Here is a 15,852-nt window from a genome sequence, read left to right as displayed (position 1 = left end):
TGTTAATATTTGGTACAGGAGCCTTTGTTTGCATTTACAGAGGTCAAACGTTTCCTGTAGTTTGTCACCAGGTTTGCACACACTGCAGGAGGGATTTTGGCCCACTCCTCCACACAGATCTTCTCTAGATCAGTCAGGTTTCTGGCCTGTCGTTGAGAAACACGGAGTTTGAGCTCCCTCCAAAGATTCTCTATTGGGTTTAGGTCTGGAGACTGGCTAGGCCACGCCAGAACCTTGATATGCTTCTTACAGAGCCACTCCTTGGTTATCCTGGCTGTGTGCTTCGGGTCATTGTCATGTTGGAAGACCCAGCCTCGACCCATCTTCAATGCTCTAACTGAGGGAAGGAGGTTGTTCCCCAAAATCTCGCAATACATGGCCCCGGTCATCCTCTCCTTAATACAGTGCAGTCGCCCTGTCCCATGTGCAGAAAAACACCCCCAAAGCATGATGCTACCACCCCCATGCTTCACAGTAGGGATGGTGTTCTTGGGATGGTACTCATCATTCTTCTTCCTCTAAACATGTCTAGTGGAATTATGACCCAAAAGTTCTATTTTGGTCTCATCTGACCACATGACTTTCTCCCATGACTCCTCTGGATCATCCAAATGGTCATTGGCAAACTTAAGACGTGCCTGGACATGTGCTGGTTTAAGCAGGGGAACCTTCCCTGCCATGCATGATTTCAAACCATGACGTCTTAGTGTATTACCAACAGTAACCTTGAAAACGGTGGTCCCAGCTCTTTTCAGGTCATTGACCAGCTCCTCCCGTGTAGTTCTGGTCTGATTTCTCACCTTCCTTAGGATCATTGAGACCCCACGAGGTGAGATCTTGCATGGATCCCCAGTCCGAGGGAGATTGACAGTCATGTTTAGCTTCTTCCATTTTCTAATGATTGCTCCAACAGTGGACCTTTTTTCACCAAGCTGCTTGGCAGTTTCCCTGTAGCCCTTTCCAGCCTTGTGGAGGTGTACAATTTTGTCTCTAGTGTCTTTGGACAGCTCTTTGGTCTTGGCCATGTTAGTAGTTGGATTCTTACTGATTGTATGGGGTGGACAGGTGTCTTTATGCAGCTAACGACCTCAAACAGGTGCATCTAATTTAGGATAATAAATGTAGTGCAGGTGGACATTTTAAAGGCAGACTAACAGGTCTTTGAGGGTCAGAATTCTAGCTGATAGACAGGTGTTCAAATACTTATTTGCAGCTGTATCATACAAATAAATAGTTTAAAAATCATACATTGTGATTTCTTTTTTTTTTTTTTTTAGATTATGTCTCTCACAGTGGACATGCACCTACGATGACAATTTCAGACCCCTCCATGATTTCTATGTGGGAGAACTTGCAAAATAGCAGCGTGTTCAAATACTTATTTTCCTCACTGTAGATAGATAGATAGATAGATAGATAGATAGATAGATAGATAGATAGATAGATAGATAGATAGATAGATAGATAGATAGACCTTTAGCATAATAAATAGCATAATAGATAGATAGATAGATAGATAGATAGATAGATAGATAGATAGATAGATAGATAGATAGATAGATAGATAGATAGATAGATAGATAGATAGATAGATAGATAAATTGTTTCCTCCTTACAGAGGCAAAATGAACTATGAGGCAACACGTGAAACTTGCGAGAGAAAACAAATTAGATGTACAATTTCCATTATATCATGGGACACTTTACGTCTACGTGTTAAATTATCTTATAGATCAGACATGCCTGAGTTTCATGCTTTTTTTAGGCGACCTCTCACAGCGCATGCGCAGTGAGCTACCTGACGCGCGACAGTACGCAAGGTTTTACGGTAATCACCACTCACTGAACATTCTTAGACAAAATCGTAGTTTTATATCTTATTATTAATTATTATACATGTAACAGTTTCATTCTAGAATAGGAAGCTTTTTTTTTTTACAAACAGTTGTGTAAAAAATGATTTAGAATTGATTTTACATATATTTATTACGTGTTTGAAACAAAAACCAGAGGAGATCAAACAAGGAATAAAACAGCTATTCTGTAGTGTTATTTCTCCCAGTATTGATAAGACCCGCCTTCTTATCTACGATTGGTAAATCTAAGTTTCCCACCGCTCTCAGTAACCAATCATAGCGCAGGGTTTTGGAGTTTATTTAAAGTAGGGGGCGTAGTTTGACCTAAACACGGAAGTGAAACAGTGCTAGCGGTAAATACGTGAAATGTCTACAGGGGGAAGCGGTTGTATGTGTGTATGTGTGTATGTGTGTAAGTGAGTGTGTGTTAGGAGTTAACAGACCAGAGAACTTCCAGGACCGATCTGAGGTTTGATTTCTTTTAAATATATATTTCTATCCGTATATTTGATCATGATCACGTGTTTGAGAGTATGAAATGTATGTTATGAAAAGATGTGACACTCTGGGTGGAGTGAAATGACAGCCAACAGCTGTTAGGGCTTCTGAACAGCTGGTTGAACACTTTGGAGAACTTTATATTCACATCTGATCTGAAAAATACAGGGAAATCAAGGAGATCTGGCTCTCTTGTTGCCATAGAAACATGTCATAAGATGAATGTATGTTTTGATGAATCATCCATCCTTTTATATACTCGAATATTTTTTACACTCTAATTGTGTTTCACGATTAAACGCTCCCTATAATTCTTCCTAGATCTTAATTTGCACCCTACATCATCATCATCATCATCATCATCATAATCATCTTGAGAGTATGAGCCATGTGTGACGTCATAAAACAAAAAACGAATTATCCTATAGGTGATACATTCCTAGTGACGTTTATGCATGTGTACTTTTCTGCTCAGCACGTTTGTAAAGAGTGATTATACGAGTTATTACCGTTATATCCTTTATTCAATTGTACCTTTATTTACGCAAGACGTTTCAGCATGCAGATGTTTTTTATTTTCCGCACCATCGCTAGAAGCGTTTCTGAAGAACTCGATCCCTGCGATCCCTATGTCCATGCCTTACAACACACTCTTGACCAGGTGCTAATATTATTTCACAACATACTAAAAAAAAGTTCAAACCGAACACTAAGCGAATTTCACCCAAGTCATGGCGATCATTTGTTCTGATCGTACTGGATTCAGAGCTTATACTGGGAAAAAAATGGTCATGGTTTACACCCTGGTCTGTGACACCCAGAGACACGGTTACACACTTATTCGCAGGGTGTATATGCGCCCAAGAAAACTGCAGTATGAATAGAGTTTCTGTGTGATGCCAGACTTGTTCCATGGGTGGAGTCGGTTCAGGGAAGAAGAAAAAAAATCTGCCAGATTGGCTGAAATCGCACCCCATGTAGTGCATTGAAGGCGAGTTTATAATGAAAGTGAGTGGATCAGGTGAGACGGAATTCTGGTGTCCACAAACTTTTGGACTTACTGTGTATGTCAGGACTCTAATGATTCTATTTCCAAGCACCTGTTACAATCAGTTGTAAATGTTGGATAAAGGCATTTGATGTAAATCTCATGTTCCTAAACTCCTGGTTCTGTTCCTAGGCTCCTGGTTCTGTTCCTAGGTTCCTGACCCTGTTCCTAGGTTTCTGATTTTGATATAACCCTCAGTTTATCACTCGTTTTTCGTTCCAGATGGCTTCTCTGTGGTGGGAGGGTTTCACCCCGCCGATGGAAAACCACACCGGGCGCTCGGACAACAGCTGCTTCAGCGCAAAGCCGAACACGGTTCTGAAGGGCGTGAGCTTCGGAGGCGTGCCGGTGGTTTTACTGCTCGACGTCCTCGTCTTCCTGGTGAGTGTTCGTTCGTGGTGCTAATGAAGGTTCTTTCCCAAACTGTCAGCACAAATCTGGAGGCACGCAATTATATCAGATGTTTTCTGGAGGTTCCAGCAAAGAAATCTGTCCTTCACTTCTACTAGGAGACCCAAAAGCCAGATCTGTTATGCCAGATATGCTTTCCATTGAAGATCTTGAGTGGCCTTCTACACAGCATTAAACAGTTCTTTTTGCTCTGACTGCATCCAGGCCTCCTCACCTCGCCCACCCTTGTGGTTGAATAAGCTACAAATATCCTTAAATCAAGTGGAACATCATCCCAGAAGAGTGGAGGTTCTTCTAATAGCAATCGAAGACTCAATGTGGAACATAGATATAATCTGTTTGTACGAACATGGTCAGGAACCTCGGACCATAACCAGGAACATTGGAGCATAATCAGGAAACCAGAAATATGGTCAAGAGCCTAGGAACATAACCAGAAACCTAGAAACATTGTCAGGAACCTAGAAACAGAATCAGGAGTCTAGGAACATGCTCAGGAACCTAAGAACATAAACCAGGAGCCTAGGAACAGAACCAGGAGCCTAGGAACAGAACCAGGAGCCTAGGAACATGGTCAGAAACCTAGGAACATGGTCATGACTTTCATAAGTCAATAGGTTGATGCACAGGTTGTAAATTTAATAGTTTGAGAGTTTTGTACAAACCCGATTCCTGAAAAGTTGGGACACTGTACAAATTGTGATTAAAAAAGGAAAGCAATAATTTACAAATCTCATAAACTTATATTTTATTCACAATAGAATATAGATAACGTGTCAAATGTTGAAAGTGAGACATTTTGAAATGTCCTGCCAAATATTGGCTTTTTTTGGATTTCATGAGAGCTACACATTCCAAAAAAAGTTGGACAGGTAGCAATAAAGGGCCGGAAAAGTTAAATGTACATATAAGGAACAGCTGGAGGACCAATTTTCAACTTATTAGGTCAATTGGCAACATGATTGGGTATAAAAAGAGCCTCTCAGAGTGGCAGTGTCTCTCAGAAGTCAGAGGCAGAGGATCACCAATTCCCCCAAAGCTGCGGTAAGAAATAGTGGAGCAACATCAGAAAGGAGTTTCTCAGAGATAAATTGCAAAGAGTTTGAAGTTATCATCGAGAAGTCATATCTAAACATGATCCAGAAGTGCAGGTGTTTTCTCAGGGCCAAGGCTCATTTAAAATGGACTGTGGCAAAGTGGAAAACTGTTCTGTGGTCAGACGAATCAGAATTAAAAGTTCTTTTTGGAAAACTGGGACGCCATGTCATCCGGACTAAAGAGGATAAGGACAACCCAAGTTGTTCTCAGCGCTCAGTTCAGAAGCCTGCATCTCTGATGGTGTGGGGTTGCGTGAGTGCATGTGGCATGGGCAGCTTACACATCTGGAAAGGTTTCATCAATGCTGAAAGGTATATGCAAGTTCTAGAACAACATATGCTCCCATCCAGACGTCGTCTCTTTCAGGGAAGACCTTGCATTTTCCAACATGACAATGCCAGACCACATACTGCATCAATTACAACATCATGGCTGCGTAGAAGAAGGATCCGGGTACCGAGATGGCCAGCCTGCAGTCCAGATCTTTCACCCATAGAAAACATTTGGTGCATCATAAAGAGGAAGATGCGACAAAGAAGACCTGAGACAGTTGATCAACTAGAAGCCTGTATTAGACAAGAATGGGAGAACATTCCTATTCCTAAACTTGAGCAACTCATCTCCTCAGTCCCCAGACGTTTGCAGACTGTTATAAGAAAAGAAGAAAGGACGCCACACAGTGGTAAACATGGCCTTGTCCCAACTTTTTTTAAATGTGTTGATGCCATGAAATTTAGAATCAACTTATTTTTCCCTTAAAATAATACATTTTCTCAGTTTAAACATTTGATGTGATCTATGTTGTATTCTAAATAAAATAATGAACTTTGAAACTTCCACTTCATTGCATTCTGTATTTATTCACAATTTGTACAGTGTCCCACCGTTTTTGGAACCGGGTTTGTATTCAAGAATCCCAAGTAATCGACTGATCAATCGATTGATTGATTTGTGACAGTTTTTCTGTCCGGCGTCTGAAGAAATCCTGCATTGTGTTTCCACAGGTGCTGCTTCTGACCTTCTCTTGCATCAGGAAGAAGCTCTGGGATTATGGAAGACTAGCTCTAGTGGCAGAAGCTGAAGGGTGGGTAACAACACAAATAAAAAATAAAGTCAAAAAAATAGTTTAGTTTAGTGTAGTAGTTTAGTTTAGTGCCGGAAACGGGTTTCTGTAGACGTTTCTTGATTTTGTTCTTGTCGTTATGGAGAACCGAATGCAGACGAACGAGGGGGAAAAAAAAACGAATGCGGTCTGAACGCTCTGTATTTGACCTTTCGGCTGTCGCAGGTTTAAAGATATTTCGAGACGCCGTTACGGTCGGATGACATCGTTCATGTCTACTGAGGAAAGCGAGGATGAAAGGGTGAGTTTGGGTGTCTGTATATCTGTGTGTCTGTGTGTCTGTCTGTCTGTCTGTCTGTCTGTCTGTCTGTCTGTCTGTCTAGACTCATCATCATCGACATTGTATCGAGCTTTTATGTGATGTCATACTTTTCTCACAGGGCACATGTGCTTGGCTGACCTTCATCCTCACAATGGAGTGAGTTCCTTCGGTCTGAACACACACACACACACACACACACACACACACACACACACACACACACACACACACACAAAGCTTACATTTCTCTGTGTGCTTTTCACCTCAGACAAGGCTGTCTGATAAGCTATCATGACTCCCTGTGTCATTTACATAACTCATTCGAAGGGATATTTATATGTGTGTGTGTGTGTGTGTGTGTGTGTGTGTGTTGCATGTGTGTGCAGTGAAACGATGGTGAAAGAGAGGTGCGGGATGGATGCGGTGCACTATCTGTCATTTCAGCGTCATCTCATCATCCTCCTGCTCATCATCTGTGTGCTGTCTGTTTCCGTCATCCTCCCAGTCAATCTGTCCGGAAACCTGCTGGGTGTGTAACGTTTACGCAGCAGTTCGTTTTCTCACACACACACACACACACACACACACACACACACACACACACACACACACACACACACACACACACACAGGAAGTCGAGGATGCAAGTGGTTAGCAATCCGACAAGATCTTTCACTTCATTTCCTTTTCAAGCGCTTTGCAAGATTAACGTCAATGAGATAGGCAAAGGTTTTTTTCGACCCCTTTTTTTTTCTTTTCAAAACTGGTCCTTCACCTGGTTCTATATAAGTTCTGTTCCCCACAAACTTATATAGAATGTCTTTTTGGATTGGCTCACATTAAGTTTTCCCCTTCGCTCGAACTGGGAGATCCCGAACATGGCAATGCTCCTGTGCACAAAGCCAGGAGTGGAGGATCTCGCTTCTGTCGACCTAAAATAAAACCCTAGTGAACACAAGAAATAAAACCCTAACTGCCTCTCAGTCCATGCCTCCTCACCTTACCAACATCGGGCCATTGAAAATAAAATAATGGAATTATACATTTAGTATAAAAAAAAAATTAAAAAAGGAAAAAGTATTTTTCCTTATGTGGAACTGTATGAGAGTGGCAGCAAGGTGTATGTTCCGTAATTGGACGCTAGGGGGCTCTAAATCACAACTTTGGAATTATTATTATTATTATTATTATTATTATTATTATTATTATTATTTTAGTTAGAAAACCGGAGACATTTGCAAATGTGGGGATCTGGTGTGTGTGTGTGTGTGTGTGTGTGTGTGTGTGTGTGTGTGTGTGTGTGTGTGTGTGTGTGTGTGTGTGTGTGTGTGAAACTGACCCTAATACATGATTAGGATCTCTTCTGTTTCAGGCAATGATCCGTATAATTTTGGCAGAACAACCATCGCCAATCTTGAGAATGGGTAAGTAGACTTGTGTGTGTGTGTGTGTGTGTGTGTGTGTGTGTGTGTGTGTGTGTGTGTGTGTGTGTGTGTGTGTTTGGGGGGCTGACCCTGACCCTGCGCTCTGAGCCCAGCTTCCTTACATCATTGGGATATGCAAAGAAAGAATTTTACAGTGCTTTAGAAAGTACATGTGACAAGTATAAGGCACCTTTCTTTTCTTTTCTTTTCTTTTTTTTTTTTTTCTTTTTCTGCTTCTTTCACTTTTTCAAGGTTGGGGGTCCAAAATGACAAGATCATGCCAATGCATTGTGTGTCAATCTTAAGACCGGATGCAGGGGAAAAAAAGGAAAAAACGGCTTGACTCAAACGATTATAAATCCATTTAATGAAAAATCTGTGTGTGTGTGTGTGTGTGTGTGTGTGTGTGTGTGTGTGTGTGTGTGTGTGTGTTCTTCAGTGACAGACTGCTCTGGGTGCATACAGTGTTTGCAGTTCTGTACCTCATCCTCACAGTGGCACTGCTGAGACATCACACCTCGCTACTGAAAGGCACCCGAAGAGAGACAGTGAGTAGTGTACTGTATATACACACACACACACACATACACACACACACACACACACAGAAACAAAGACATGGATTTAGTAAACATATTAGTTCTGCGTTTTTTTTATTGGTAGGCTCGAACAACGCTGTTTGTTTGCTCGGTTCCTTGTGACGCCACCGAAAACAGTTTGAGGATTCATTTTACGTGAGTGCCAAAACATTTCAGCACAAGCCAAGAATGATTTTTTTCACCCCAAGAGAGCGTTATTACATTATTTTCACAGTAAAAAAAAATATATATATATATATATTTATATATTGGTGGTAAATACAATAAGGGTTCCACTTTTTATTAAAAATAATAATATCTAATAATATTTAATAAAAATAATAACAAATATTATTACGATTATTATTGTGTACATACTAAAGGTCGACCGATGTGGATTTCCCCGATACCGCTAGTTAAAAAAATTTGATAAATTATAAAAAAAAATATCCCCAAAAACATTACTGAATCATGAAAATGTGCAAAATAAAATCAAAACGAATATATTAGTTATATTACTAAATATGATGTGAATTCATAAATAAATAAATGTAAATGCGTATAATACAGCGCTCTCCGTGCAGCGCGCAGTCTTGAGTGTCAAAACAATAGGCACCATTTACCACTAGCGCCCGCTCTCGTGCTGTATAATATTCTTCTCAGCCGCGACCCGGAAAAATCGCTATGGATCTTTTCTTTTTTTGCAGACAATCAAGTTTCGGGGGCAAAATCGGTCGACCGCTGACACTATTGTCCGCCTGTTGAAATCAAAATCAGGCAATCTGACAAATATTTAATCGTGTCGTCATTTCAAACCTGATCAAAAAGCGCTGTGATGTCACTCTGTTCCTTCTCCACCGGTTCCTTGTTTTGTCCGTGCAGAGAAGCATACCCGTCCTGCAGAGTGATGGACGTCCGTTTATGCTACGACGTGACCAAGCTGATCTACCTGACGATCGAAAAGTACGGAAAAATCTAGAATACACTATGTGCAAAAGTATTGGGACGCTTTTTTTTTTTCTTTTTCTTTTTTTTCGGTTGAACGATCACATCCTCAATCCTATAAAATGCTCTTCTTGTTTTTCTGAGGTTCAATTAAAACCTTTTCTTGTCACGTGAATCTCGTGCAGGAAACGTGCGGAGAAAAACCTGCTGTATTACCGCAAGGTCCTCGACTCCCAAGGGCTGCAGGAAGTCATCAACCCCGTGCTTTGTGGGCATGTCTGCATCTGCTGCCCGTGTGAAGGGTGTAAAGGGGTAAGGGTGTGTGTTATGAAACTTCACTGGAGCATATAGGAAAGTCACATGACCAATGCAGTAAAAACCTGGCTCTGGTTATAATTTCTTTTATTTTTATATTATGTCTTATGTGTGTGTGTTTGTGTGTGTGTGTGTGTAGATCGACGCTATCGAATATTACAGCTCTCAGGTGTCTCGACTCGAAGAGGAACTGGCCAGGCATAAAGACCGTGCCACGCCACGCCCGCTGGGAATGGCCTTTGTCACACTCCAGACAGAATCCATGGCGGCTTAGTGAGTACTCTGAGAGGCCAAAGAATAAAATGTGGAATAAGATCTTGAAAGTAAAATCCTAATCTTATAGTCATGTGTCTACACAACTGTTTGGTCATAAGAGTGGGGGCAAAAAATCGATACGTATCGAAGGAAGTGGTGATACGTATTTAATGAGGGATAGTCGAGAGTCTCCTGGTTCAGGAGAGCACCTGGTTATCGATCTCGAATGACAGATAAAGCTCAATGTACTGAGGCAAAGTGAAAAACTGTTCTGTGGTCAGAGAAATCGAACTTTAATTTCTTTATGAAAACCATGGACACCACGTCCTCGGGACTAAAGAGGATAGGGATCATCCGGCTTATCAGCGCTTAGTTCAAAAAGCCGCATTTCTGATGGTTTGGAAGTGCTTTGAATGGGTAGCTTGCACATTTGTAACGGCTCCATCAATGCTGAACGGTGTAGGTTTTAAATCAACAAAAGCTACCATAAAGAAACCTCTTTTCAAAGAAAGCCTTGCATATTTGAGCAAGACAATGCTAACTGCATACTGCATCTTTTCCAATAGCATGACTGCATAGTAGAAGAGTCCGGGTGCTGAACTGGCCTGTCTGCCGTCTAGACCTTTCACAAAAATGTGAAAATCAGGAGCGTCCGGTTGTGACGTTATTGATCTCGACCGAAAATCAGGGTTAAATCCCCGATGCAACATGGCACGCAGACGATCCTCTTAAACCTTATGGCGAGTCCATATGCCATAACGTGTCGTATAAACCATGTTGCATTAAGCGCTCCAGAGTTACAGCTGTCACTGTGGACCTCCAGCTGTTCCCATCGATACCGTGGTGATGCTCATCATGATCATGTTCACGCATGCCTTCTTCTTTGCATGACTTCCTAGTAGAAGACTCAGAGTGCTAAACTGGCCTGCCTGTAGTCTAGACCTTTCACAACAATTTTGCCTGTATCATGAAATGTAAAAACACAACAAAGAACACCCAGAACTGTTGAGCAGCTAGAATTCAGACACATATGGGACAAGATTCCTCTCGCAAAACTTCAGCGACCTAGTCTCCCAGATGTAAGAGACCGGAAGTCGTCCATTTTTGACCAATTCCTCTGGCAACATTCCGTCTTTATAAGCGTATGTTCAACGAGCTGTAAGATCTCCGAGAAGGAATTTACGAATACGATATGAGCGCCTCTCTTTCTCTTTTTCTCGTCGTGTCTCAGCATTCTGAAAGATTTCAACGCCCTCGAATGTGGAACCGGTGCCCAGGAAATGTCCAGAGTGAGAGGACTTCCATGTAGATGCCAAAGGGAGCCTCAGCCTTCGTCCAAAAGCGAGGAGCTGAGAGTGAGAAAGTGGCGCGTGAGCTACGCGACGCATCCAAACAACATCTACTGGTATTTTATTTTATTTTTTCTTACGGCGTCAAGTTTCCTTATGTTATACAGCTGTGTGATATCTTCTGTCTTTCTCTCAGGGAAAACCTCTCACTGCGCAGCTGGTTTTGGTGGTCTCGAGTTCTCCTGCTGAATACTTTTCTCTTCCTCCTGCTCTTCTTCCTCACCACTCCTTCCGTCATCATCTCCAACATCGACAAGTTCAACGTCACGAAACCCATCCACTACTTAAATGTGCGTTGCGTAAAACACGTTGTAGGAACCTCACGTTATTGACGTGAGGTTACAGATGTGCTGACTGTTGTGTGTATTTGCCCTACCAGAGTGCTGTCATCAGTCAGTTCTTCCCAACTCTGCTCCTGTGGTCTTTCTCTGCACTGCTGCCCACTATAGTCTATTATTCTACGCTGTTGGAGGCCCACTGGACCAGGTATATAACACAAACACACACACACACACACACACAGCAAACAGAAATGAACCGGTTTGGATATGTGTTTAGGTCGAGTGAGAACATGAGTATGATGTACAAACTCTACATCTTTCTGCTCTTCATGGTGCTCATCCTGCCATCGCTCGGCCTCACCAGGTAAGTCCTCAGTCTTCTCTCTCGGGGCTCTGATACACCGCACGCTTTCGGTTTGCAGGTGACGTTCTGCAGGTGACGTTTCGCTTTGGTCTGGTGGAGAAAAGTGATTCTGCTTGTTAGGTTGCTGATGTGCTACAACACAGTTTGTTCGGTTCTGTTCTTTTTTTTCAATATTTATTTAACCATTAGATTTGATTTCATTGCATTACATCACATTAGATCACAATAGAAACATATGATTCTATTCTCCCCTATTCCACTAATTATTCTATTCTATTCTATTCTATTCTATTCTATTCTATTCTATTCTATTCTATTCTATTCTATTAACCCATTCTATTCTATTAACCCATTCTATTCTATTCTATTCTTTAACATTTCATTGCAATATTTTATACTGTTCAGTTTTTTTCTATAGTGTTTGATTGGATTCCCATAACCCATTTTATTCCATTAACTGTTTCTATTCTATTCTATTCTTTTCTATTACAATAATTTATTTAAATTTATTCCATTAATGATTCTACTCTGTTCTCGGTTCTAATCTATTATTTTCTATTCCATTACTATAATCTTTTGTTATATTCTATTAAAGTGCATTACATTATATTAAATTACACTCAAATATTTCACTCCATTACTTATTCAATAATGCATTGTATTTTGTTGATCACATTACAGTAGGCATTTTTTTCTATTAATATTTTTTAATATGTAAATTATTTAATAAAATACATAGTAATCTAATAAAATATGTATTTCATTATATTTTGTGACTCTTTTTTTTTTTCTTCACCCCTCCCTCTCTAATAGAATGACCTTTTCATTAAGACCGTACACACTTTCTGCTTCATTATTGCATGTTGTTGCTGTCCGTTTACAGTTTAGACGTGTTTTTCCGATGGCTCTTTGATTCTCAGTCCGATCGGAAGCTGAGGTTCGAGTAAGTTGAGCTTCTCTGCTTTTGAAATCCTGCCAGCTTTAAGTTACCTCACCTCATAGTGTTCAGTTAATTAGAGCAATAACGTGTGCCGTTCATGTATATTGTGATGATTTGTTTCCGCAGGTGTGTGTTTTTGCCAGACCAGGGTGCTTTCTTTGTGAATTACGTGATCGCCGCTGCGTTTGTCGGTTCGGGGATGGAGCTGCTCAGACTGCCGAGTTTACTGCTTTACACCGTCCGCATGGCCCTCGCGCGTTCTGCTGCAGAGAGGAAATATGTTAAACAGGTGAGTGTGTAAGAGCGATGCGATTCGATTCGATTCGAATACATTACAATAAACAATTTTATTCAGTTCTAACATCTATTCTAATAACTTCTATTCTGTTCTGTTCTATTCTCTTGTTTTATTATACGTATTATAACGTATTCTATTCTATTCTATTTGAATACATTGCAATAAACAATTTTATTCTGTTCTAACATCTATTCTAATAACTTCTATTCTATTCTATTTTACTACAATAACCTCTTCAATTTCATTCTATTCTTTTAAAACAACATATTCTATTCTATGATGCATATATTACAATACTATTCATTCTATTTTATTATAAAACACACCACATTACATTCTATTTGATTTTATTAGCATCTTTTCTAGTCTGTTATGATAAACTATTCCAATTATACTCTTTGGGACTGTATTCTATTCTACTCTACTCTGTTCTATACTAACATAAATTTTACTCTGTTCTACTCTATTCTATTCTAACATCTATTCTGTACCATTCTATTCTATTCTAATATATTCTATTCTAACATCTATTTTTTTTCTATTCTCTTCTGATAAATTCTAATATATTCTATGATACCGTATTCGATCCTGTCTGTAACATCTATTTTACTCTTTGCTCTGTTCTATGCTCTTGTTTTATTATAACATGTATTCTATTTGAGTACATGACACTAAACTATTCTAATCCAAAATCTATTCTACTCTGTTCTATTCTCTTCTGTCGTATTATAACATCTATTCTATTAGGTGCTATTCTATTCTAACATCTATTTTTTTCTATTCTGTTCTAAAAAATTCCATTACATTCTATGATACCGTATTCTATTGTTTTATTCTAACATCTATTTTATTCTATTCTATTCTGTATCACTGCATGATTATTTTATAGAAGTGTTTAGTGTATTATATTGAGTTTTTTGGTGTTTAGCCTGATGGGTGTTTGTTGTGTGTAGAATCAGGCGTACCAGTTCGAATACGGCGCGATGTACGGATGGACCCTGTGCGTCTTCACAGTCATTATGGCCTACAGCATCACGTGTCCAGTCATAGCACCATTCGGTAGGAGATGCGCACAATTGACACGACTGAACCGAACACACCGCTGTCTGAATTTCACTTCTTCACTTCGACGCACCGCTAGAATTCGTTTGGCAACACTATCTGCACAAAAAAAACAAAAACAAACGTTTGCTCACAATATGAGGTCAAAAGTATGGGGACAACCGGCCTTAGAACAGAATAGAAGTGTTTCTACACTGTACAGAAATGAACCCGAGTCACGCCGTTTTTTTAGTTCTTTCGCTCTGCTGCTCCTCCACCTGCTTTCGACCCCTTCGCCAATGCGGAGGAGCGTCTGCCAGGGGGCGCCATCATTTTCGAACGCGATAAAAGCTTGTGGATGGCAAATTTGTATTTATTGCCTTTTTAGCGTAATAGCTATTAAAGTCACTCGTAAATCACCACTTACGGAGGTTTTTTAAGGTTTTCCGTGGAGTCGTAGTTCTTTCTTTTGCTGGTCCAAATAGCTGTATAACGACTACAAATGAGAGCAACATGCAGCAGTCAATCGGATTTCACGTTCTTCTTCCAGTCCTCCTCTTCTTCAGGGAATCTAGGGTTAGCATTAGTGTTAAGGGTTAGCATGCTAAGTGCTGCTCAATTAGGTTAAGGTCCTGCTGATTTACTTCTCCAGAATGACCTTAAACCTCCCACAATTTCCCCCCCGATGAAGTCCTTTGTTGCGTCGTTCCTCCAAATTAGATTCACGTTGCTGCTCCCATCATAAGTTCAATCATTTATAAAAAATAGTCTGATCCAGAAGCTCTCATGTAAACTCTACCATTCCACGACCTTCACATCACCTCTGTGTTTCCTACCGCCGTTTTTTACCTCTTCTTCAGGGAACTTCATCAGGACATTGTTTTGTGCATTGGCTGAATGACAAGATTATTTTTTTCCTTTCTTAGCTTCCATCCGTCTTTCCACTTGTCCATCCATATATCAGTCCTTTTATCCATCCATCCATCCATCCACATTTATCTATAGCAGTCAAACGTTCCAGCTAAATCCATTCATCCAGCTATCCATATCATCAATCTATCCATCAATACTTATCTCCATCTATTCATCCATTCATCCATATTAATCCTGTTTTCTATCTGTCTATCCATATTCATCCATCCTTCCACATTCATTCATATCAATCTGTCCATATCCATCCATCCATCCATCTATCCATCCATCCATCCATCCATATCCATCTTTCTATCCATTCATCCCTCCACATTCATTGCTATCTATCTATCTATCTATCTATCTATCTATCTATCTATCTATCTATCTATCTATCTATCTATCTATCTATCTATCTATCTATCTATCTATCTATCTATCTATCCATCTATCCATCCATATCCATCTTTATATCCATCCATCCACCCACATTCATTCTTATCAATTAATCGATCCATCGATCCATATCCATAAAAGCCTACATCTACATCCACTCATATATATTAATCTATTCCATCATTTCCATCCATCTATCCATCCATTTGTACTTTCACATCCATATCTATCCATCTCTTATCGATCCGTTAAACCATATCCATCCATTCATCCATCCATCCATCCTTCCACATTTATTCATAATCTGTCCACCCAAATTCATATCCGTCCGTCCATTAACTATCCACTACATGCACTCATACTTATCTCTCCCTTTAATCCTATACATCTCTCTATCCATCCAAATCAATCCATCTTTCCACATTCATCCAAATCAATCAATCTGTCCATCCATCCA

General features: G+C 40.1%; 1 protein-coding gene across 3 annotated transcripts in view; it reads left to right on the top strand.

The window, feature by feature from the left end:
- Positions 1-2,175: 2,175 nt before the first annotated feature.
- Positions 2,176-15,852, top strand: part of tmem63a (transmembrane protein 63A) — a 17,083-nt gene continuing 3,406 nt past the window's right edge. For all 3 annotated transcript variants that reach the window (XM_083528385.1, XM_083528386.1, XM_083528387.1), the window contains exons 1-19: positions 2,176-2,325; positions 3,625-3,783; positions 5,916-5,995; positions 6,200-6,275; positions 6,415-6,452; positions 6,683-6,825; positions 7,670-7,721; positions 8,161-8,269; positions 8,385-8,455; positions 9,182-9,262; positions 9,430-9,556; positions 9,699-9,832; positions 11,046-11,219; positions 11,300-11,453; positions 11,543-11,649; positions 11,722-11,808; positions 12,692-12,751; positions 12,875-13,037; positions 14,000-14,105. In XM_083528385.1, the coding sequence (XP_083384511.1) occupies positions 2,263-2,325; positions 3,625-3,783; positions 5,916-5,995; positions 6,200-6,275; positions 6,415-6,452; positions 6,683-6,825; positions 7,670-7,721; positions 8,161-8,269; positions 8,385-8,455; positions 9,182-9,262; positions 9,430-9,556; positions 9,699-9,832; positions 11,046-11,219; positions 11,300-11,453; positions 11,543-11,649; positions 11,722-11,808; positions 12,692-12,751; positions 12,875-13,037; positions 14,000-14,105 (1,984 nt within the window). In that variant the 5' untranslated portion in view covers positions 2,176-2,262. The remainder of the gene's footprint in view (positions 2,326-3,624; positions 3,784-5,915; positions 5,996-6,199; positions 6,276-6,414; positions 6,453-6,682; positions 6,826-7,669; positions 7,722-8,160; positions 8,270-8,384; positions 8,456-9,181; positions 9,263-9,429; positions 9,557-9,698; positions 9,833-11,045; positions 11,220-11,299; positions 11,454-11,542; positions 11,650-11,721; positions 11,809-12,691; positions 12,752-12,874; positions 13,038-13,999; positions 14,106-15,852) is intronic.

This window comes from Silurus aristotelis (genome assembly GCF_946808225.1).
Source record: "Silurus aristotelis genome assembly, chromosome: 24".
Taxonomy (NCBI): Eukaryota; Metazoa; Chordata; class Actinopteri; order Siluriformes; family Siluridae; genus Silurus; species Silurus aristotelis.
The sequence above is the reverse complement of the archived record's forward strand: the minus strand, read 5'-3'. Positions and strand labels throughout refer to the sequence as shown.